Here is a 23,359-nt window from a genome sequence, read left to right on the forward strand (position 1 = left end):
TTTTTTTTTTTTTTTTTTTGGTATCAAGGATCTAACTCAGGACCTTGTACGTTTGAGGCAGGAGGTGGAACTACTGAGCTAAAATCCCCGGCCTTCTTCAGACTTGATTACAGTGGGCATGGGATTGGTGCACTGAGCTGAGAAAATATGTGTACACATGGTTAGACTTGTACTCAGGGGTCTGCCACTAGTTATACACACAAGGCGACTGACTGATTTGGTTTGCCTAGGATTTTCTTGGCTTTATCAATGTTTTGAGAAATGTTTCAGTACCCAAGAAATCAAGATGGTTAGCTATCCTACACACAAAAAAATATCACATTTAAACTCAAGCTAGGAGGGAGAGAAAAAAATAAAATGAGATCATGTATCCTGTGCCACACTGAGTAACACACAGAAAGGGTACCACACCGCCTCTTTCTCCAGGAGCAGCTCTGGCTTTCTGCATGCATGGGTCAATGCACTGAAACATGATCTCAGCTGTTCTCAGGATTGCTTTTCTCAGTAGGACATGAAAGCCCGCAGAAACTACACCTTGTAATGCTGCAAATGACATTCAGGTTTCCTTCTCTCTGCTTTTATACAGGACAAATGAACAGGCTGAGTTGGTTGGTTTAAGCTCAGGGGTTCCAGTATACCACTTGGGCATCTTAAAAAATGACCTGTTTGAATCCCCTAGGCAGTAAATCTTTCTGAAATTTGGCTTTCATCATAATGAAGAGCTAATTTTCACATGTGATATTTGCAAACTCATGCTTTTTTGAATTGCAGTTTCTTTTTAAACAAAAAATGCAAAACAATAATAGAAACAGAACTGTGAGTGAGAATACATAAAAGACATAGTAGGAAAAGTACCTCTTATCCAAGTGGTTTAAAATTAACTATTTACATTTTAAAAGTAATACACATCACTCTTGATATTTGTTAGGCCTATACTCACTAAAATAGTCAATGTGTACTTGAACCAAAATAATTTCATTTCTTTGAAAAACATTCTGTATTTCACAGAAAGAATCTAGGTTAGCTTTTCATAATACAGTCAGGTATGTGATTTTACTGCTCTTTATTCCTATATGAAGTAATATTTTAAAATCTTTGAATTAAAACCCAAGCAGAAAAGGAACAAAGAGAATTTGGGCCAACGGAACAAGTGTTATGCAATGTGGAGTTACGCTGGCAGCTCCAGGCAGACCACCACTGTGGCTATTTTTAGAGAGCCAGTAAGATGTGCTGGTTTAAGAAGAGTGAAACAGATGTAATGGCCACTTTCTTAGGCATCCATGTGTGGGTTTTACAAACTAGGACTGGAGAATTTAAAACTCAAAATCATTTGAAATGGAAATGCTTTCCACACTCCGTGCTGAAGAACACCAACAAAAGCCTAGCACAGAGACAGGAGGTCTGTTTGCAGATGTCAACTGGTACTTTTTGTCATTAACCAGACTGGGACTGCAAAGTGAAAGGGCGATTGACAAGCTGCTAGGAAACAGAAAGAAATAAGATGGAAGTGTTTCAGGCTTAACTGAAACCAATGGTAATGGCTTCACGAAAAAATGCACATGGAGGCCATGACAGATCTTGTTTGTGGGCAACCTTGGCTCTAAGGGAAGGATCTAGATCTAATGCAGGGAGTAGGGAGTGGAAAGGCCTCATGAAATTTTAAATTAAGTTACTAGTTTCAAATATAACCCTAAGAAGTCAAAGTAACTCAGATGTATTTAAGGTGATAGGATCAATTCTACTTCTAGAGTCACATCACAGGGCTATACTTTCAGGCAGTAATTTCACTTTAGTGATTTATTATAGCTGTAATAGGGGTAAAGTTAGGACAGTGTAATCAGTATAACAGGTATAAGAAAAACTAGGTTAGAGTCAGGAGACCTTGATTCGACACTGACTTCACTCTAGGGGACCGTGACTCCTGCACATCAGTCCTTACTGTACTGGCGTTACTACTTGTCCCATCTACTTGTCAGTATATGAGCAGTGTGAAAGAGCACTGGGACACTCCAGCATTTTATAATTATAAGGCACTGTCCTGAGTTCATCAAAGGTACAATGACAGAGACTAGCACAAGGCATCACGGATCTAGGTAGGGGTAGGGTGTCTGGACTCTCTGAGATGGCTGATTTAATGATATCTGAGAAACTTTCTCAAATGTAGTTGGTTTTTTTTTTCTTCATTTCTTAAGATTAAAAACTCGCAGTTTGACACATTTTTTTAAAGCCAGAAAAGAATGATCCCTTTTCTAGATGATGACAAATGTTTTCAATAAAGAAGCCATTTCCCTAGTCATGGAGTATCTCTTTTTTGAGCTGAACTCACTTTATCAGGAATGAATAAAATGTACCTACATGGATAAACAGATTAAGAATGCAGATTTGCTTGGCAATAAGTGATGCAGCGAGTTTTGATGCTGTGTGTTCAATGCTCGGGACCAGAGGCTCCCAGGGGCAAAATGCTGTTTACATAATCTTTATAAACATCCCTGCTTTTTACACGTATCATCTTTGGTGTCATTATGTACAGCTGAGTGAAAATCTGAACTCCCACTCACCTCTGAAATGCAAGAAGAGCCTTCCTCTGCAGGACTTCCTGCATCCCTCGCAAAGAAGCTAAGGAAAAGGTTCAGTTAGTGAGTGGCATGGGAGATTGGGATTTTTTGACAATATAAAATGCATTGCGGGAGGAGGGGCTGAAGGGAGGGCAGGGACAAGGGAAAAAAATGAGAACCAAGACCTGTCATGTAAAGGTACAAGATCCCAATAATGAATGTAACTGTACTGTATACCTAAAATGTACCAATAAACTCAATGAGAGAAAAAACAAAACAAAACAAAATGCATCACAAGGATCATACGGTCACCTGGATTGAAAGCAATCATTCCTGAGTGTCTACTGCATCAGGTGCTGAGACACAGGACATGAAGCCAGTCACACCCTGAAGGTACCTGCACTCAGGGTGCAGGCCGTGGAACAGTGCCAGGGCGGCATTGTTGACCATTGCATGGTCACTCTTCCTAGCCCCACATACATGGAGACCATGTTCAACAGGCAGTTGGGAACTGCAGGAGGAGCACATTGGTCCTCCCAAGTATGAAGTGTGTAACTACAGATTGGCCCCCTGGGATGGTATAGACAGGATTTAAGCACCAATGATATTGAATCAGTTTGCCCTTACAAGTCCTTCTGGGACTAAGAAGCTATGATCTGATGTCAAAGGCACTAACTGGATGCTATTAAAAGCAGGTTAGTTCACTCCGGGACATGGCCAGCATATTGAACACAGGGGATAGAGCTCCACACCCAACAATGACACAGGCAGATTGGCTGCAAAGTGTGGTCCATCTGGTGAGAATCAACACTTCCCCGCATAGAGCACAGAAGTGGCTCCCTTCAGCCTGTTCATCAACGAGAAAGAGTCCTTTTTACTGGGACAAGAATACAAGTGCTGGGGGAAGGGTTTATGGTGGGAACTGTGAGAGGCCCTTATCCATTAGCTGCCCTGCAGATTGCAGGCCCAGGGGGCTGCATGTGGCTGTAGCCCAGAGCTACCTTAGAGCAGCCACTGAGCTACAGAGAACCCCAAGGAGACAAAACACAACCCTGAATGCAACAGAAGGCCCCACAGGGTTCAGGAGCTCCTAGAGTTACAGGGCTGACTAGGGGTAGTCTGAACTAAGAGATTACACAGATAAGTCTACAGGCACTACATTTACTCTTCATTGCAAGTCTATTATATATTTGGAGAAACATGCTGAGTGTGGTCAATATGCCACACATACACATGGAAAATGAGTCAAAAGTCCATGATTAAAAAGGGATTGACATGCAAACTTGCCCAGGGTCATTGGTATTTTAAGGCAGAGAAAAGAAGGATCTGAGTTAATTTAAGGGAGTGAACACTTACATTCAAAGTACTATTTCCTGTTAACAGAGTGGGGGGTAGTGATTGGCAGGGGCACGTGGAAGGCTCAACTGGTGCCTCCTGAGCAGGGTGTGGCTACAAGGGCATTTTGCCTTAGGCTAATTCGTTGTTACATATTTATTTTTGAAAGGTTTCTTTTATACTCATTTTAACAATTATTAAGAATAAGAGATCAGAAAAGCAACTTATCAATTTACACTTTATGCAAATATATCATTGAAAACTTCATTAAGTAGATAAACCATCATTAAGATATTTTAAAGCCAGAAGCTCATCCAACAAAACTATAAGTATATTCAAACAATACAAATCCTTGCCCCTGAGAGCCATAGACACTTGGTGAGCTACTGTACTACATGTGCACATATCTTTGAATTAAAACATGTGAATGGAAAAAAGGACAATTCCTGACCAGTCAAGGGACAATTCCTGGGAGGGTGCGGTCCTGAACTCTCCCACAGTCCTGTACCTAAGATCTAACACCCTTTTACTCATTTCTAGCCCAGACCAAAGACTGGGGCCAGAGCAGGGGCAAAGCGAGGTTGGGCAAATCATCTCAAGACCTTGCCCTCACACCTGCCAGGTAGGACTCCACAGCACCATCGGCCCATGCACCTGTGAACAGGGCTCTTCCCCTCCCCTCTAAGTCCAAGCAAAGGGGACAGCAACACTGGGGCCTCACAGGACAGCACGCCTGAACGACCCATCTCCTGCTTCCTCCTAAGACAGAAAGAGACTGTGGGCTCCTGCAGTGTGGACCCAGGCTCCGTAGGGAGGGACTTCTCTCACCGTCAGTGGCCTGCAGACTGTATGTGAGCCCGAGAGCTAAGTAGCCTTTGGCCTTGAACTCTGATGTTTTTTCTCCCACATCAACAACAGTTTTGGCAAACTTCTCAGCCTCTTCCAACTGAAAAAGGAGACAAGTTAAAAACAACAACAATGACCTGCAGAATTTGGAACATGAGTTCCCATAAGCATGTGCTACCAAGAGTAGATTTATGATATGTCGCTTTGAAAATGACTCCCAAACCTTCCAATCCCACTCTGGTGATTCTGTCTTCTTTATTGAGCCTCTTTAACAATAATTCTCAGGACTTCTATCTTGCCTTTTTTTTTCTTTAACATTTTCCATATCGCTTGTTTGCCTTTGTTTCCAAAGTCACTTTTATACTTGTAGGGTTCTATCTTTGTCATCTTTATCTCTTACAGTTGTTTCTGTAATGAGGTTGTGCTAGGTACTCAGATGTTGGAATAAATACATTGGTAAAGAATAAGGTGTTTGAAGGCTGGGATTTAGCTCAGTGGTTCCACTGCCTGCTTCACAAACACAAGGTCCTGAGTTCAATCCCTGATACCAAAAAAAAAAAAAAGAACAAGGTGCTTGGAATATTTTATGTTTGGGTTTTTTTTTCTTTTTTCATGACAGAAAGAATCAATCTAGGCTTGGATTCTCTTTGTCACATGCTATTGAAAATTTCTAAACTCCATCTTCTTATTTTATAGTGCACAACAGACAGACATCATACCAGCAGATTCCACTGAGAAAATGTGCACCTGTAAACACATCCACCAGGAGGCCTATTGCACAATTCATTAGAGGCAAAAATAATAAGATTTGTTCCTTCAAAAGCATATGAATGTAGATGTTACTGAAGCTGGGTGATCGTACATGGAGTTCATAATACTCTTGACTGCTGAGGTATTTCAAAAATTTTAACGATAAGAATGTAAGAAAACCATACAGAAAGGATTTGTTACACCCATCTCTTAAGAGGCTTACTTCAGGTGTTTACAGATGTACCTGTTACAGGAATGAACAGGGCAGGAAGGACGGCAGGAGTCACTGCTGGAAACTGGCACGTTCCACACTGGTCCAGTCCACTCCTCCACCCACGCCCAGTCCTGCCCACACCGCCTGCCCTTACAGCCCCAACCTCTCAAAACCCATGGACCACAGAGAGCTGTGCTTTACAGGTAAGAGCCTGCCTGCTTTTCTTGTCTATGGTTTCTCAAGCAAAACCGAGTAAGACGGGATTGCTTTCTTCACAAGGCTTCCTTCTCTTCTGCTGGGGGAGAACACGTGGAAGAAAACAAGGGTGCAGCAAGGGTGTACGTGAAGACAGAGAAAGAAGAAAGTTGAGCTAAAGTAGCCAATGACTCTTTAGAGAAAAGTCCCAGGCTGGGCCGAGAATGAGTCATCCACATGGTGCACTGTCTCTGTCCTATACGACTTACTAACTTATCCCATCATTGCTACGTTTTGAAGCACATTCCTGTGAAAAAGAAATCCCAGAGTGCCTGAGAACACAGGATCGCAGTGGGTGGGGAAGGCCCAAGGAGCCAGGGGCCTAGGATTGGGGCTGAGGCTGTGTAAGTGGCCTCGTCTGTGTGTAGCTGACACAGGAAAGGCTGGCAGCCCTGCCCTGGGCCCCGTTCTGAGGTGTGGGGACCACGTCTCCTACTCACCCAGTGCAGGGAGCCCATGCACAGCTTGGCAGCGAGGAGCGGGATGGTGGCGTCGTCAGGCTTGAGGCGGATGCACTCTTTCAGCACCTTCACGGCTCGAGCAGACTTGGAAAGAGAGGGTTTCTGTGAAACTCAAAACTTCTGGACAGAACCCGACTGTACAGCCTTCTCAGCCTTCCAGACGCATTTCGGTCGGTCCACCTGTGAAAAGGCTTTTCCAACCAAACAGAGCCTGGGGACTGAGACAACCAGAGCTTGGGGTCCTGAGTGACAGCAGAGTAAACAGGTTAAAAACAAGTGCAAATGCTCCCCTGGGTCACCCTATCTAGTTATCTATTGGTAGCCACTGTAAAATAAGAAAAAATAGACCATGGAGGCTTATGCTACAATAATAAGTAAACACCCAATATACAGCATATCAGACTAAATTTCTGAATCTACTTTGCCCCAATAATCTTGTATCTCAGACCTAACAATTCACTGACTGGTCCAAATTAACAAGTACTGCAATGGCTATATCTCTGCTGAGTGCTTACGCAGTTCGGGTTGCTCTCCTAAGCACCTTGTACATAGCTCTTTCCATGAAGCAGGGATTATTACAGCCTATTTTACTCCAGGGGAGACTGAGGCACTAAGTGACTCGCCCTGGACACTTAGCTCTGAGATGGTCCAGTTTCCACACACCAGCTGTACTCCAGAGCCCATGCTTTCAGCCAACACTGTCTATACCACAGAATGCCAAAGACCAAAAGACCTCCCCCTCCAAGACCACATTTACACCTGCAAATGAGGGCCAGGGTCAGAAACAGCTTCAGCTTAAGCCACGTCCAAGTCACATAAATGAGTGACAGTGGCATTTCAGTTTTTCTTCTCAGTGTTATGCCCATCTTGGCTCCCAAATTGTTAAATTTAGGAACACAGCTCAGTTCAAAATAATGCCTTAGACTTCTACAAGATCATCCTAGGACATTCAAGACATAGCCACAGACACACAGAACTGCACGTTGTGAAGGGCGACTCACTTTTCCAGCAGCCATCAGCGAGAGAGCGAACTGGTACCACAGGTGGAACTCCTCAAAGGCGAACTTCATGGCTCTTTCTAAGCACTGGTTTAGAAAGTTGAACAAATGCAGACTGAGAATTGTCATGACTGGATACCAAGTGAGTCTGTGTCTTTGTTTACTAAGATAAGACCTCCAAACCCGGTTTCCCTCGAATGCTTTGAACACAACCCTTCACCAACCCCCCTCCAGCTGTCCCCGTATGGTATGGAGCTGGGTGCCAATGGCCAGGACAATCCACAGTTGACCAAGACACGATCCCCAATCTCCAGTTGCTCTGATTGAATGGGGAAAGAGGTGGGCGCACACACAACTCGAATTCCAAGGTTCAAATGAGAAGTGCCATGGCTGGAAACAGCAGTTTGTGGGAAAGTGGTTCCAAGCAAGAGGAAGCAGGTTGCTGAGCCAGACCATGACAATGAGAGGGGAAACAACACAGCCTGGGGATGACAGGAAAAGGAGGGGAGGGCATGTTTCAGCTTGGCCTGGCAAGTGCAGGATAACCCAGCCCAGGGCACAGAGCAGAAACAGAGGGTCAGGGTGAGCAGGCACAGGCTGAGCCATGTCATGAGTCTCAGATGACAGCTCCTTTCCAGGTCGTTACTGCCCCACTCCACTCCAGCTCTGTTCTCCCTCCTCTGTGCCCTTAAACCACAGCCCAGTGCTCCAAGGCGAAATAACGAAGGGCAGACCCATGACTTGGCTCCCAAGGCATGACAATCTAAAGCAGATTTTCCCGCAGGGTGGGGGGTCACGATCACATCAGGCTGTAGGAAGATCATGGAGTGTTGAGTGAGGCGTAAGACCACACGGAGGCAGGCCAGAAATAAGGAAGACAGAAGAGTCCAGAAGCTTCAGAACCAAGAACTGAGTCTGAACTAGAATCAGCAAGGACAGGAAACCATGGGAGGGTGGAAAACATCTCTCCCAAAATGGAAGGAGAAGGTAGTGGGGGAAGGTGCTGAAGAATGGTATAACAGAGAAAGGGCCTGGGGAAGGGGAGGGAGAGTGTGAGTGTCAAAGCGATGCAGGCCAGGCAGCTGGGATCTAGCATGGGCCGAGCTCCATGGGGGCTGTTGTTGGGTTGTTGTGAAGCGTAAGGAACAGAGAAGAGAGGCAGATGAGGTGGGAAGAAAAGGCTGTGTGAGCAAAGGCCTGGGGATGGAGAAAGGTTACTTATCAACATCATTATTTCTTCACGGAACATGTGAGCAAATCTCTAACGTAAAGGAAGAAGCAGGCAGAAGAAGACACCAAAGGGGTCAATTAGGCCCCAGAAGGAGAAAGAGCAGCCCACTCCTGGGAGAAATGGGCCCTGGCCGTCAGGCCTTCTCATGGGAGACCGGTGCCTTAACAGGAAGGGAGACCCACAGGGCTGTCCTGCCCAGCCACTGTTTTCTCTGTTACAGTGAAATGAAGTGGCTGCTAGCAGGAAAAGAAAAAATAGGGCTATGAGTTAGAAACAACCAGTAGAGAAAAGGTCTTTATAAGGGGAAACCTGAGGCTACTGACCTCAGGCACCTCAGAGGCAATGGTGTGGATGCCACGGTACCCACAGCACCCTGCTGCCATTTTTCTCTGTGTCATTCTGAAGCCAGCCAGGGAGCAGAGAAAAACAAATGAATTCTCAGGATTAATAGGTGGAAAAAGGGGCAAGGAGCGGGGCTGAGAGATAAGAAGTCACAGGGGCTCAAATTAAGACAAAGTGAGGTAAGTGGTAGGAGAGGAAAGAATTTCAGAATTCTAAATGGTCATTCAGAGATAGTCACAGTCAATATTATGATGCTTGGTTTACTGTGAAAATTTTCCCTATTAAAAATATATTAAAAAGCAAAGCACAAGAGGCTAGTAAGCACTTGCTACATGCTAAGAGATGGTATGGGGTGGGCATCTGAAGATCCCTTGCAGGAGGAACCCTGGCAATGTGCCTGGTCGACACCTGGATGGCGTATGACCCCATTCCAGACCCTGCAAGGTCGTCTGGAGCTGCTTGCTGGAGCCTCCAAGAAAGCTTAAGAGAAGAGCACCCTCAGCCAGCACCACAGTGCCCCTCACCCTGCCCCTTCAGAGCTGAAGGTAGGGTAGCAAGAGGTGACAAAAGACACCTACTAGAATGGGCAGAAAAAGAAAGCATCTGTCCCCTGAGGCAGGAGGAGCTGCAGGAACACCGACAACTGCCTCCAATCAGGCCACCTGTGGCTGAGGACAAAGCAATTCCTATTGATCAAGCCATGGTATGTTGGCTTTGGTAGTTACATCAAGATGCACACTGGCACAGACACGAAGGGGCAGTCAGTCATTTGAATCCTTCCTCTTCTAACCACCCCACTCTTCTGATAAAAGATCAGCACTGCACAGCATGGTGGGTGGGAAACCAAAGCAGCCTGCTGGGAGGGCAAGTGGGCAAGATGGGGTGCAGGGAGACCTACCTGATCCAGTGCCTGAGGTAGGCTGGGGAGAGGGGGACAGGTGTGACGGGGAGGATGCAGACGATGAAAAGCCATTGGGACTTACAGACTAACGTTTGGGGAATGGGGCGAGGACTGACGGAGGGGAGGCAGGAGTGATAATTGTGGTGGTTGAATTAGACAGGGAGGGAAGAGCAGATAATGATGCAAGATGAGTTGCCTTCAACAGCCCTGCTCAACTAATTCACTGCAATTCAATCCATAAGCATTAAACAGATACACGAAAACATTCAAATGTTGAAAAGCGTTTTCTTCCTCCTTTTGCTAGGAGGGATGACAAATATCACCTTTTTCCTGATAAACAAAAGGAGCTCAGCTGCTGAAACAGACTGCTCTGAATCAAAAAGCTAGATGTTATAAATAAGTGTGCCTTCTTACTGTCTTTCGTGCCAAAGGCTAACATGCTCATTACACTCCGCAACAAACACTTGCTGGAAGCCGAATTGGTGTCAAGCTCCTTTGCAGGTGTGGTGAGAAAATAGCAGAGGGAGACAGCACTGGTCCTCAAACTGAAGAAGTCACAAGACCCCGGGCTGGGGAAGCCTGTGGGGGGCACCCGGGTGGAGCCCTCAGACAGCTCACATCCATCATTTTGATTTTTACTTTTCATTTGGGCGTGGGGAGAGCCAGAGCAGCCTGGAGAGAAGGGGTGCATATGGGGTCACACAGCCTGGGCACAGCCAATCAGCTGCTCCTGTAGGCACTAAACATGCAGGTGGTGGGGATGGGATGAGACAAGACTCCCAGAGGCCAGGCCCACCATGGCTGAAACCACACTACTTAATGCCTGCTCTAGTTTGTTCTTTGGTCTTCTGTGGATACTCCATAAGTGCTTTTTCTGCTCAAGGTAGCAATCAGGTTCTGTTACCTATGACCAAGGCAGAAAGTATACCCAAGCAAATGCCTTAAGCACCTCTTACAACAACCCCAACCTGCCAGCCCCAACCAATAGTTGTATGGCTTTTGCCAGAGGAAAGCTTGGAACAGCAGAGAGTTCACCTGAACTGAACATTAGCTGTAAAGAAAAGATCTGGCCTGGCCAGATGCAATGGTGCACACTTGTAATTGCTGCTGTTCAGGAGGCTGAAGCAGAAGGATTGCAAGTTTGCAACCTGGGCAACTTAGTGAGACCATGCCTAAGAACAAAATAAAAAGGGCTGGGAATGCAGCTCAGTGGTAGATGTTTGCCTAGTATGCATGAGGCCTTGGGTTCAACCTCCAATACTACACACAGACACACACACACACACACAAAGAACCTATTCACCATCACAGAATGGTGTGTGCATTTGGGCAAGCCAGTTAATCTCTTTGAACCTAGGCTCTTCACTGAAAACTGGAAGCTTCAGTCATTAATACAGAGTCATTAAGGGAGATTAAATTAGTTAATAATTAAAGAGGCATAAGAAACTATCCCCATTATAGGACAGTAACTTCTAAATAAAGTTTAGCTGTTACCACTTTAAATTCTTTTAACTTTTTACATTTTTTTTGTACTGGGGATCAAACTCAAGCCCTTGCACTTGCAAGGCATGCGGCGGAAACACTGAGCCAAATCCCCGGCCCATTTTTAACATTTTTAAGAAAGAAAATGCAACTAATCTCATAATACCAATCACTGCACTTTGATTCAATGTATGAACACTCATATTTCCAAAAAATATTCACTTTCTGCATGGTAGAAAAGGATTTAATGTGAGACCTTGAGAACAGGGTGCTACATTACAGAACAGGCCTGGGATATACGTTTACTGTTTACTTCTTCAGCAAGTTTCTTGGTAGCACTTGCTGTGTAGCCAGGCAGTATGCTTTCTGCCTTATACATACGGCCTTAGGTGCTCACATAACAACCTACCAGGCCTGGGCAGGTTTGACGCAGGACTCTGAAGCACAGTGTGTCAGTGACACGTGAGTGCCAGGGAACTGGTGGCAGAGCCAGATGTGAATCAAGCAGCCCGGTTTCAGAGTCTGAGGTAGAAATCACAACTCTCCACTGCCTCTGAGGCTTGAATAACAGACGCCACTCAGCAGGACTGCTCATGTTGCATAAGGCGAAGTATAACTGAATAAAAGACCCCTGGAAAGGCTACATGTTCCCAGAACGATTTCAAGGGTTCAGAGATGCTTTTTCTGTTAACAGGGGAGCCCTGTTCCTGTGGCCTCTTTGGGATTCCAGAGGTGACCAACAACTGAGACCTCTCTAGCTTGCAGAATTTCGAGAAACTTCTGATTCCATAGCAGCCAGCAGCACTACAGTAGCCAGCAGTACATTCTCAGCTCATCTTGGAGAATCTCAGTTTGACAAAGACTCAGGCAGGTCACACAGCTCCTCCACACTGCTGCTTCCTTCATGGTCCCCTCCCAGCCTGGTCCTCTTTCTCATGACTTTAACACCCCATGCCCCAAAACACCCATAAAGGGAGTTAGAAAATGCAAGCCAACGATCGCAAACTGGTCTGTGTCCCACTTCACGGGTGTGTGAGCTCCCATGTCACAGCTGATGGCTCTGCCCTCCTGTGGGCTTCTGGCATTTAATGACTCACAGCCAGGCACACTGCTCTCAAAAGTGTCCACAGAGCACCAGACACTCCCCAAACCCTGATGCCACACACTGCCTGGATATCTAAGATCCTTGCTGTTTCCACGAACATCAAGAAAGCACAAACCCTTGAGCACACTGTAATATGAGAGGAGACCCCTGCCCACAGAACACGTCTACGTCAAAAGGAACACAGGTCATCACTGGGGATGTTTGCTGGCCATAAGCTCCTTCCTTAGATGGGGTGTTTGCTCACCTCAATTGTTTAACTTGTCCTGTTAAGAATTTCCAGTCATATCTGTATGTGAAAGAGTAAGAATGTCCAGTTTTAATGTTACAGGGAGGCTGGGAACAAAATATATGATAATAAAATAAAATGAAAAGCATTCATATTTTAATCATGGTTCTATGAGAAAGAAATACTGACGGAAATAGACTTTTCAGAAGATGGCAGGTATCCTGTACATGGGGCTGGGGTGGGGTGTGCTGAGGGGCTGCTGAAGCACATGGCCTGGCACAGCACAGGAGGAGGGCAGCAGACCCAGGGTGAAGCCCCGTCTCGGGTCAGTTTGCCCAGGCTTGACCCTGGCTCCCACCACCCCAGCCACAGGTTTGTTATGGGGTTGAATGAAGCAGTACATGGGAAATGCTCCTGGGAGTGAGGAAACAGAGTGAATGCTGCACACATGATAGGTGGCCAGCACTGCTATGGTAAAGCAAAACAGCAGCAGATCTGGTGGGGTCTGACGTGAAGGGGAGAAGGCAAGGAATGAGGACCACTGGGAATGGATGTGGGGGTGCCAGTGGGTGGTAAAGGGAGGGAGAACAGGAGCCTTTAGTAGACAAGGAGGGATGAGAGTGGAAGTTGGGCTTTTTGTTCACCTCTGGTGTCTGCTGAAGAGAAGGCAGTGTGGCCTAGGAAGCGTCCCATCCAGAGCTACAGACCCCTGAGTCACCCACAGCAAGCAGCTGGCAACATCTGCAGACCACTACTCTCACAAGAGAAGACGACTGACTTGGCAGCAGTGTCATGTTTACTGGGAAAGACGGGTGCTGCAGAGGGAAAGCAGCCCTGCCACCTCTCCGAAGCTCAGGTCACACTCACCTGATGCCACGGACCCGTGGCAGAATAACCACTAGACCCTAAAGGCATCCTACTCATCTGAGTGGGAGGCAAAATCTCACTTGTAAACACGTTCCCTTCTGGAGCAAGGGTTTATGTCCTTCCTGCCTCTTGTTTCAGCTTTTCATACACAGCCATGTCTGAGAGGCTGTGGGAACCAGACACCCTTCTGGCATAAGAAGGGATTTAGCAATTACCTTCCTTGTATGCACAGCCCAATTACACCAACTGGGTGCGTGGCAGTGACAGCTGCACAATGCCATGAGCAAGGAAAAGCCACAGTCTATTTTTGGAATCCAAGAGTGAGAGTCAGCATCCAAAACCCAAGGGGTAAGGGGTAGAAATAAATCATCAGATACTGCATGCACTTGGCCTACAGCCCAAGTATGAAATCCATCACTATTAAAAGAGAACGAAAACACCATGAATTGTCTTCTTTATTCACCTTGTGGACTAGATGCTAACAGTTCTCACCACATAGAACTTTCCAGGGCCAGTGGCGCTGTGCCTGCCTTGTAAGCGCAAGGTCTTAAGTTTGATCCCCAGAACCAGAAACAAAACAAAACAAAAAACATGGAACCTTCCATTGGTTAGAAAGATTGTCTTTCCTACATCATATATACTTAATGAGTCAGTTATTAAATGTAATTCTTGGCAGCTGTATAATAATGTTTTTAATTAACATTGTGTAAGGGTAACTAACATACACCATGCTTGTCTCTCTTGAACAAAGTGTTGAAATAACTGGATTTCCACGAGCAAAAACAATAAAGTGGAGCTTTACTTCACACCACATATAAAATTAACTCAAAATGGATCAAAAGCCTAAATATAGGAGTAAAAGCTCTTAGAGGAAAATGTCAAGGTAAGTCTTTATGACCTGGGATATGGCAATGGAGTCTCAGATACGACACCAAGAACATGAGCCATGAAGGCGTACTGGGTTTAATCAAAATTAAAATCTTTTATGCATCAAAAAGTAAACTGAAACCATACAGAATGGGAGAAAATACTGGCAAATCATGTATCTGATAAAAAGTTTATCATGTTTAATAAAGTACAATTGTAATAAAAACGATTTTATAATGGATCAAGATTTAAACAGTCATTTCTTCAAAGATATACAAACTGCCAAGAAGCACATGAAAAACCATTCAATATTGTTAGTCACTAGGGAAACGCAAATCTAATTCACAATGAGATAGCACTTAATACCTACTAGGATGGCTATAATCAAAATAACAAGCGTTGGTGAGGATGCGGAAAACTGGAACCCTTGTGCACAGGAGTGGAACGTAAATGGTATAGTCACTGAGGAAACAGCTTGGCAGTTTCCCAAAAAGTTAACCCAGAATTACCATATGACCTAGCAATTCTATTGCTAGGTGTAATAAATTAATGGGCAAACAAAATGTGGCATATGTACACAATCCCAAAAAAAGGAATAAAGTTCTGATGCGTGCTACTTAGATGTACTATCATAGCGTGGCTGAACCTTCAAAGAAATAAGCCAGACATAAAAGAGTTTGTATGATTCCCTTTTAGACCAGGTACCTGGAATTGGCAAATACATAAAGACAGACAGTAGGTTACAGTTTTCCAGGGTATGAAGGGGAGGAGAGAATGAGGAGCCATTGCTTACTGGGTACAGAGTTTCTCTTTGAGATTATGGAAAAGCTTGAAAACAGTGATGATAGTTGTACATCAAGGAGAAAAATGAAATGCATTGAATTATATCTTTTAAAAAGATAAAAATGGCATATTTTAAAAAAAATTTAAGAAGCGAAAAACAAAATATGAGTTATATTATATACCTAGATGTTGGTTTCTCTGAACTGAACCACTCTAAAGGTTTAAACCCTGGTTCTTTCCAAGAGTACAGGTACTTTCACAGAGGGCCACAGGAAGAAAGCAACATCTCATTCAAAAACTGCTTTTATAATGTGGGAATGCAGGCATCAGTCGCTGTGCTGGGGCTGAGATTCTTCAGGACAGGCTGTCATACAAAAATGACACTGTTGGTCTCTACCAGGCTGATCAAAGCCAGCCCAGAACTGAGATCTATCTGAGGCTCTGCTGCCCATCTGGTCCTCTGGTCCTCTGCTGCCTAATTTCCATGGAATGAACTTCAGCCTCTGGCCTTGCATGGGGAAGGCACATTCACAGCACATCAAGAGCCAGCCTACCTCTAAATCCTGCAAAGGGGAGCATCGGCTGTGAAGCACTGGTGTTTCAGCAAGGTTTTACTGAACATCCATCCTGAGTCCAACATGTGTGACTCCATCTCCACCAGGGTCACTCACAGCCACTGATGCCCTCCAGGGACCTTGGTGCTAGGTCAAGGCAGAGTCTGCTGCAGCAATGGCTGCATGAGATGCCCAGCTCCAAAGTAATTAGCAGATGATAGCCCGTTAGGCAGGCTTAGTGAGACATGCGGTGCTTTTCACAATGTTCGCCTTACAAATCAGCATTTAGGTTGGGGGGGGTGCAAATGTCCTTTTGGTACAATCACTACCCAGACAGTTTTACCCACAGAATATAGTGTTGTTGCGATTTATCATAAACAAATGAACATTAGTTCAACAGGAAAGACAAAAATACCATTTCTGTCTTTAAAACTGCCATGTCTATGTGTGTGTGTGGGGGATACACAGCCTTCAAAAAAGACCCCATAATATGCTGTCAAAATGGAGCCATTAATAGTTAAATTTGAGAAACAAACCTCCTTAGCAGCTTGGGTTCATTCTCAAAAACAGAGAAAGCCGTGCCTATTGCTTTCCTTTTAATAGCACGGGTTGTCATGCCAACTAGTGCTGCTGTTTAAATTGAAGGGGAAAAAGAAGAGTTCCTTCCTACACAAACCTTTCAGTAGGGCTCACAATTAGTCTTTACAAAACCATGAAAATGCATAGCACTGGAGAGATGGTAAACATTGTGCTTATATTTAAACCTGTCGGAGAGAGGCTGTGGTAAACCTTGAGTTTGCACTTCCGCTGCTCAATGTTCCAGACCCAGAAACTGGCTGAAGAGTGCCCAGGAAAGAAAGGCTTGAGATGGGCACATGACAGCCTTGAGCTAGAAGAGCAGCCTCCTGTCTCTGCAGAAGAAAGGGACAGGGACAGAACAGTGTCTCTGAGTTGGGCTCTAACAGCTGGCTCTGCCAGGACCACACCATGCACTCCACTGCCCTAGGGGGTCAGAAGGAAAGGGAACACGCAGGCGATCACAGCAGAGCACCCACCCACTACTCTCTTGGTGCTTAGAAGGCCAGGTCAACCAAGGAGAAGAAGCAAAGTGTGCCCTGTCCTGATGTGGACATGTCAGAGTTGGTGGGGACAGAGAAGGGAGGAAAGTTCAGAGACACAAGTTCTTCTCTCATGACAGCCTGATGTTGTGACCTCCTGTTTACAAAAGCCTCCACCAGCAAGAAGGAAGATGTCTGTACCACTTCCAAGACAGGGGACCTGCTCGCAGATCAGCCACAGCGTGTGATGGGGCTGGATCCCCCCACCTTGAGGGGCACAAGCAAGGTCTGTGGACAGGTAGTTATGTTGACAGCCCAGTCCAGGCCTTCTTTCCAACATCTCTATCAGCCAAGCCCCTCAGGCTGATCTCTTCCTGCCTCCACAATGTGGTAAGGAAGGCTATTCTATCCTCCTAGACTAGTTAGTCATCTCCACCTCATCCACAGGGGACATGTTCCAAGGCCACCAGTGGATGCTTGAAGCAGTGGATAGTACCAAACCCCATACCTACAGAGTTTCTTCCTACAAGCCTTGCAACACTGCCAGGAAGCACTTTTCTGCCTTCTGCTTTCTGCCGTCCCATCCTTTGCAAAACTTATTTTGCACTTCTGGGCCATTATTAGGTAAAATAAGGGTTACCTGAACGCAAGCACCATGATACCATGCTAGTCAAACTGTAGCCAAGACAGCCACTAAGTGAATGGCAGTCACAGTGCATAGAGCACGGATACACTGCACATGGGGATGATTCACCCTGGTCCCTTTTTGTCTCCCTCCTTTGTGGGTAAGACAAAGCAAGATTTCATCGTGCCACTCAGAACAGCATGCAATTTAAAACTTAACTTTATTTCTACAATTTTCCATTTAATATTTTTAGACCAAGGTTGACCACAGGAGGCTGAAACCAGAGCAAAACTGCAGAGATGAGGGATTACTGTATTTAATTTCTGTATCAGAAGCTCACAATCCCTGACCAGAACACTCTGTCTGAAACTCTGCTGCAATTGGCCTATTCTGTTCACCTGGGATTTAACACATTCTATACTATTAAGTCTTTTCTAGCTGAGGAGTTATCTTTCCATGTGCTTTTTGTTTGGTCTCAGGAACTAGATAGGAAACTTCTTGAGGGCAAAACAGCTTGTTTTATATACAGTGGATCCTCAAGTTACAAATGGCCTGACACATGGGCAACTTGGGTTAATTAGGTTACTGGGAAATTCCTCTGCCTCTCGTTATCTATAGTGTGTACCCAGGTAAACATCCAGATCTCAGCTGTATTGATTTACAACTAACTTGAGTTACAACTACTCCTCAGGAACCGATGGTGGTCATAAGTCAAGGGTCCACTGTACTTTGTTGTTTCCCCTGTGCCTGGTAACTCCTAGGTATGCAGCGGTGGTAACTGCAGCAGCAACAGCATACAGATGTCATTTGACGAGCTCATGCACTGGGCTCTGAGTACTTTACATGGATTAATGAATGTAGCTCTCATACCTGTTGAGGTATGCACAAGTATTATTATTTTACAGAAAAATCCTGAGACATTCGAGGCTAATGAATTGCATAGTATTACACAACTGTTAAGTGGAACATCCAGAACTCAAACGAAAGCCCTCATGAGATAAAGATTAGGGCAGAGAGAAGCTGGGGAAGGAGGCAGGACCTGTTAATTAGAAAGATCACGGAACACGTGCAGAACAACCCCTAAAGTTAAGCACGTGGCTGTCTCGAGACATGAGCAGGTTTTCAACAGGATGGCCTAGATCTGACATCAGCCTGAGACGTGGAATCCCAGCACCACTTCTCAGGACCCATATGTAGAAGTTTTCTTGGGTTTTCTCAAGATTTGGACAGTATAAAGGACAGACACCAAGAACAGCTTGCTATTGTGACTTTCTTTACAGTAGCCTGTCCTTTCTCCAGGGTGTCCTTTTATTGATTTTTCTCCTTTTACTTAGCCCAGGCTCTCTCTGCAGAGACAGTTTCTCCCTCGCTCTTCACTTTCGCTTTCTTGAAGAAACTTGGCCACAACTTTTGCTTGTTTTGTTCAATTCTTTGTTCAAGAAATGAAGAACCTGAAATCTTAAAAGAGGCGAGCAACCCAGAAACAGGTAACATTTAGTTGGCGGGCCACTTTTTGAGGTACTTGGGGGCAGGATGGGCAGTGTGCCAAGGGAAGGGAGAAGAGAGATGGGGCATATCTACAATGATATGTGCACGAGCGTGGCATAGTGGCTTACACCTATAATCCTAGCTACTTGGCAGGCTGGTGTGGGAGGATCACAAGTTTGAGGTTAGTCTGGGCAATTTAGCAAGACCTTGCCTCAGCATTTAAAAAAATGAATAATAAAAAGGGCTAGAAATGTAGCTCAGTGATAAAGTGTACAGCATGTGTGAGACCTTGGGTTCAAGCTCCAGCACCACAAAAACAAACATGAATGATACTGTCCCATTCCTTAAAACTTACACAATGTTCATGCATTTATTCATAAAGATGAGTGAAAAGATGGCTTCTAAAATGTCAACAGGTAGTCAACTACCTCAGGACAGCTGAATTCTAAATGATTTATTGACTTTTAAATATTTGTCTACACTGATCTTTTAAGGAACCTTCAGGACTGCAGGATATGGTAGAAAGAGAAATAATGAAATAAAGCAAAATAAAAGAGAGAACAGAAGGGCAGCAGGCTGTCCTGTGTTTTATAGCTATCACTCTGGTGACAGAGCATGAAGATAGAGAAAATGAATCTACCACAACAAGGAAGAAATAAATGATGCTCACTAACATCTGTGGGATGCGTGGATCATCTTCCTTTTGGCTGATGGGGATAATGCTGCTGTGAGATAACTGAATTCTAAACCCACATGTCTATCAACTGATGAGTGGTTAAACTGTGGTATATCCACACAATGGAACACTATACAGCCATAGAAGGGTTGAAATGCTAACAATGGAAGATGCTACACTGTGGATAACCTTGAAAATATTATGCCAACTGAAAGAAGCCAGATATGAAAGGTCACAGATTGGGTAATTCCATTTATATGAAATACCCCAAATAAGAACACAGACAGAAAACAGATGACAGGGACTGAGGGCAGATTGTGGAGTGACCCCTTAATGGGTATAAAGTTTTCTTTTAGGGCAATGAAGATGTTTGGAAATTAGAAGCTACAGTTGCTGCTATGATTTGGGTGTGGCTTGGATACCCTCAGGGTCTGCTGTGAGTAGCAGCTTGGTCTGGGTGGGGCTGCTGAGAGATAGTGGTGCCCTGGGAGGGGGGTCCTTAGGTCCTTGGGGTGTGAGGGCTGCTAGCGAATAAGCACACCTAGCCCTGCCCATCCTCCCTGCTCCTGGGTTGGGATGTAGTCACTTGCTTGTCCCCACGTGCTGCGACAGTGTTCTGTCCGTGAGGAGAAGCAGCCAGTGGGTGGCCCTCTCCATAGAGCCCACGCTATGCTGTTGGGACTGTGAGCGAAGTAAACTCCCTCTGCTTTGTAAGCAGCCACGTGAGCTATTTCATTACGGTGACAAAGCTGACTAACATAGATGCACAGCAGTGTGAACGTAGTAAATGTCACTGAATCACATACTTTTAAATGGTTAAATTTGTTAATATGAATTTTGCTTCAATTAAAAAAAAACCAATTACCCTTTAACTTAAAAGTCCTGAGAAAATGCAAAGGCAAGAGGATTCAAGAAAACCCTGAGAAATGAGGAGAAGAGGAGAGCAGCCAGTCTAAAATGTGGTCTTGGCCAGAGGGAGAGGCTCCTCGCTCACACAGGGTGGGTAACGAAGACATCGAGGGTGCAGTGGGAGCCTTGGAGGTGCTGTGAGCCTTCTTTTTTGTACAACATCTACCAGCCTGGGAGATCTGAGATGGCGTGGTTGGCACACATTTGCGGGTGGGTGGGGTGTTCTGACTCCTAAAATAGAAAGGGCAGAAAAGGCTGAAGCCAAATTCAAAGCACTCATCAATGGATGCAGAGCCTTCCCTGGGTTGGCCACACAGGTGGTAACTGCTTGCAGCTGGTGCTGCCCTCTAGATTGGCAGCAGCCTGTGGGCAGGGCAGGGCCAGGCCTTGCTCCTGGCCTTAATCAGACGCCCTGGCTCAGAGCAGGTGACAGCATATATTTGTGTTGAAGAAATGCACATCCTCCGTTTTATTTATATTTTTAATACATTAAACACAGATATGGCACAAAATCCAAAAGGCTTCAAGGACTACACACGGGTACATTCCTTTCCCTCTACCCTATCACTCCAAAATATTTGAGGCATCCTTTGGCACTATCTCTGTAATTTTAAATGTGACTAGTGGGTGGCATTCTGAACTGCAGAGGCTCCTGCAACCAGACTATCCAGTGACCTGGGCATCGGGTCACCAGCACAAGGTGGGAGCTGCATGTGACATCAAGGTAAAAGTCATCATAGTGAAAACAAGGTCCTGGGATTCTGTGCCATGGAGCTGCTGGCTTACAGGAGAATGCTGCTCAGGTGACAGCCCCCGCTCCAGCCTTCACAGAATGACAAGCTCATGGGCGGGGGTCGTGCAGGCTGTCCACCAAGCTGGCCACCCTGGGCTCTTCAGCCTGTTTTGGATGTGATGGAAAGGCTACACTGCTATATGAGGGGATGAACCACACCCACTATGGCCTAGGGAGGGGTCGAGTAGTTTGTCTGAAAGGAAGAAGTTCACCTTAAAAGAACTCAACTGTGAGCTGGTGGCACTGACCTCATAGACAGGTTGCAGAGCAGACCGTGCTGGTCAGGAGGAGGCAGCCCTGGAAACCAAGACACCCAGAGAGGGCTTGGACCAATCTGGGCCAACACACACCTAAACCGAGTCCTGGCGGGGCAGGCCATGTGTGCTGGGGCATCTGGACATACTTCATTACCTATCCGTATCGTGAGGATCTGTGTGGTTTTGGGGGCTTTTTCTGTTTTTTTTTTTTTTTTTAGAAGGCTGAGTAACCATTGCCCCATGTAGTCACCAAACTAAAGACTAAAAAAAGATTCAAGCTACACAGGCTCATCTGTTCCCAAGGTTCCTGCCTAATGCGGCGATGCACTGGCAGGCTAGGGGGTGAGTTGAGCACTTATCTGATTTCAGCCAATCTGTTACTGTATTTCATTCCCTGTCCTTGTGCCCAGAGGCTGTTGCAATGGGCCTAAATTTAGAAAGAGAGAGAGAGAGAGAGAGAGATAAATAACATGGAAAAGTTCATTTTAACAAAATGGGCTCCTTCTCCCTTTCTTTCTTCTTTCTTTCTTCCTCTCATTTTGCTAAAGAGAAGATAAAATGGTTTCCTTACTTATTCAGCCCTTCCAAGGTAGAATCTGGTACTCTAGGCAAGAACTTAATAATACATAACCACAGCCCAGATGAAACAGTTCCCACTGAAGCTGAAAATGAAACAGTAAAGCTACCGTCCTGAGTATTTCCTAGAAGCTGAGAGGGTGAGAAGATGATAGCACCTTGCACAAGATCTGTAATCTATGGGGTTCCTCATGACCAAGTAAAACACCCTAAATAAAGATAGCATCTACCCTTACTTGAAATGTCCTTACCAGCTAGGCATGGCCCAGGTGCCTGCTACTATCAAGTCACCAGGAGTTATACACTGATGTTTTAAATCAGACTTTCATGAAGAAATTAGTATCACAGATGGACGATTTTGGTTGTGATAGAAAGTACACTGGAAGAGAAACTGCCTGAGAAATGCTGCCCTTCCCTCCCACACACTCTCAGCCTTGGGAATGACGGACCACGTGTAGTAAGAGACCATTAATCAACTCCACCACATTATCATTTAGCCTATTTCCTTCTATAGAAAGGAAACCAAAGTTAAATGGCAACCAATTCACAAGGTTGGCAGTGATAGAGGGGCCCAGGTCCAGGCCTCATGTCTCTTGGAGGCACCCAGTCACCACCCCTTGCTGGAAGCCAACCAGGGTCAGCAGTTATACCTCCGACAGCATCTCATACTGGCCTCTCCTTCCAAGAGCAATGGTCAGCAAATCGTAGACCACAGACGCACTCTGCAGACTGATGAGGCGGTCAGTTTTGTGCTCAGGTATCCTGCTCAGCACAGCGTCCCGGTTGGCCTGAAAACAACATGGGAGAGAGAAACAGATGGTGAGCCAGCCTGCGCACATTGCCAGCATGGTGTGGTGGAGAAGCCACCTAGTCCCCCTGCTCCTCAGTTTGCCTTCTGGAGGACAGAAGCGAGTAAGGGGCCTGTCACCTCAGGTTATGTATTCAGAATCTCTGGTGCATCACAGCACATGGTGGAGAGAACCTAACAGTCAGTCTTTGGGGAAGCTTCAGGGGCTGAGGCAAAGCAGGGACTGTCCCTTGGTCTCAGGCTCACAAAAGTCTGGGTGGCAGACACAGCAGCAGCAGCCATCAAGTGGGAACCCGCTGTCTACTGTGATCCTGCTCTGCTCTACACTCAGGATGAGAGAACATTCTCAGCCCTGCACTCCCATCACCAAATGGTGTCATCGAGCTCTCGCCGTCCC

General features: G+C 45.5%; 1 protein-coding gene and 1 long non-coding RNA gene across 4 annotated transcripts in view; one reads left to right on the forward strand and one right to left on the reverse strand.

Moving 5' to 3' along the window:
* The window catches only part of Ttc7b (tetratricopeptide repeat domain 7B), a 209,242-nt gene that overhangs the window by 90,375 nt on the left and 95,508 nt on the right, over positions 1 to 23,359 (reverse strand). For all 3 annotated transcript variants that reach the window (XM_010616298.3, XM_010616297.3, XM_010616299.3), the window contains exons 8-12: positions 22,805 to 22,942; positions 7,418 to 7,501; positions 6,396 to 6,500; positions 4,719 to 4,836; positions 2,559 to 2,616 (exon numbers count right to left, since the gene is read on the reverse strand). In XM_010616298.3, the coding sequence (XP_010614600.1) occupies positions 2,559 to 2,616; positions 4,719 to 4,836; positions 6,396 to 6,500; positions 7,418 to 7,501; positions 22,805 to 22,942 (503 nt within the window). The remainder of the gene's footprint in view (positions 1 to 2,558; positions 2,617 to 4,718; positions 4,837 to 6,395; positions 6,501 to 7,417; positions 7,502 to 22,804; positions 22,943 to 23,359) is intronic.
* LOC104856799 lies at positions 2,561 to 5,897 on the forward strand. Its single transcript, XR_778720.1, has 4 exons — positions 2,561 to 2,636; positions 4,431 to 4,512; positions 5,433 to 5,628; positions 5,740 to 5,897. It is a non-coding gene; the product is annotated as an uncharacterized LOC104856799 (long non-coding RNA).

Source organism: Fukomys damarensis, unplaced genomic scaffold (genome assembly GCF_012274545.1).
Source record: "Fukomys damarensis isolate Sample0158 unplaced genomic scaffold, DMR_v1.0_HiC HiC_scaffold_21, whole genome shotgun sequence".
NCBI lineage: Eukaryota > Metazoa > Chordata > Mammalia > Rodentia > Bathyergidae > Fukomys > Fukomys damarensis.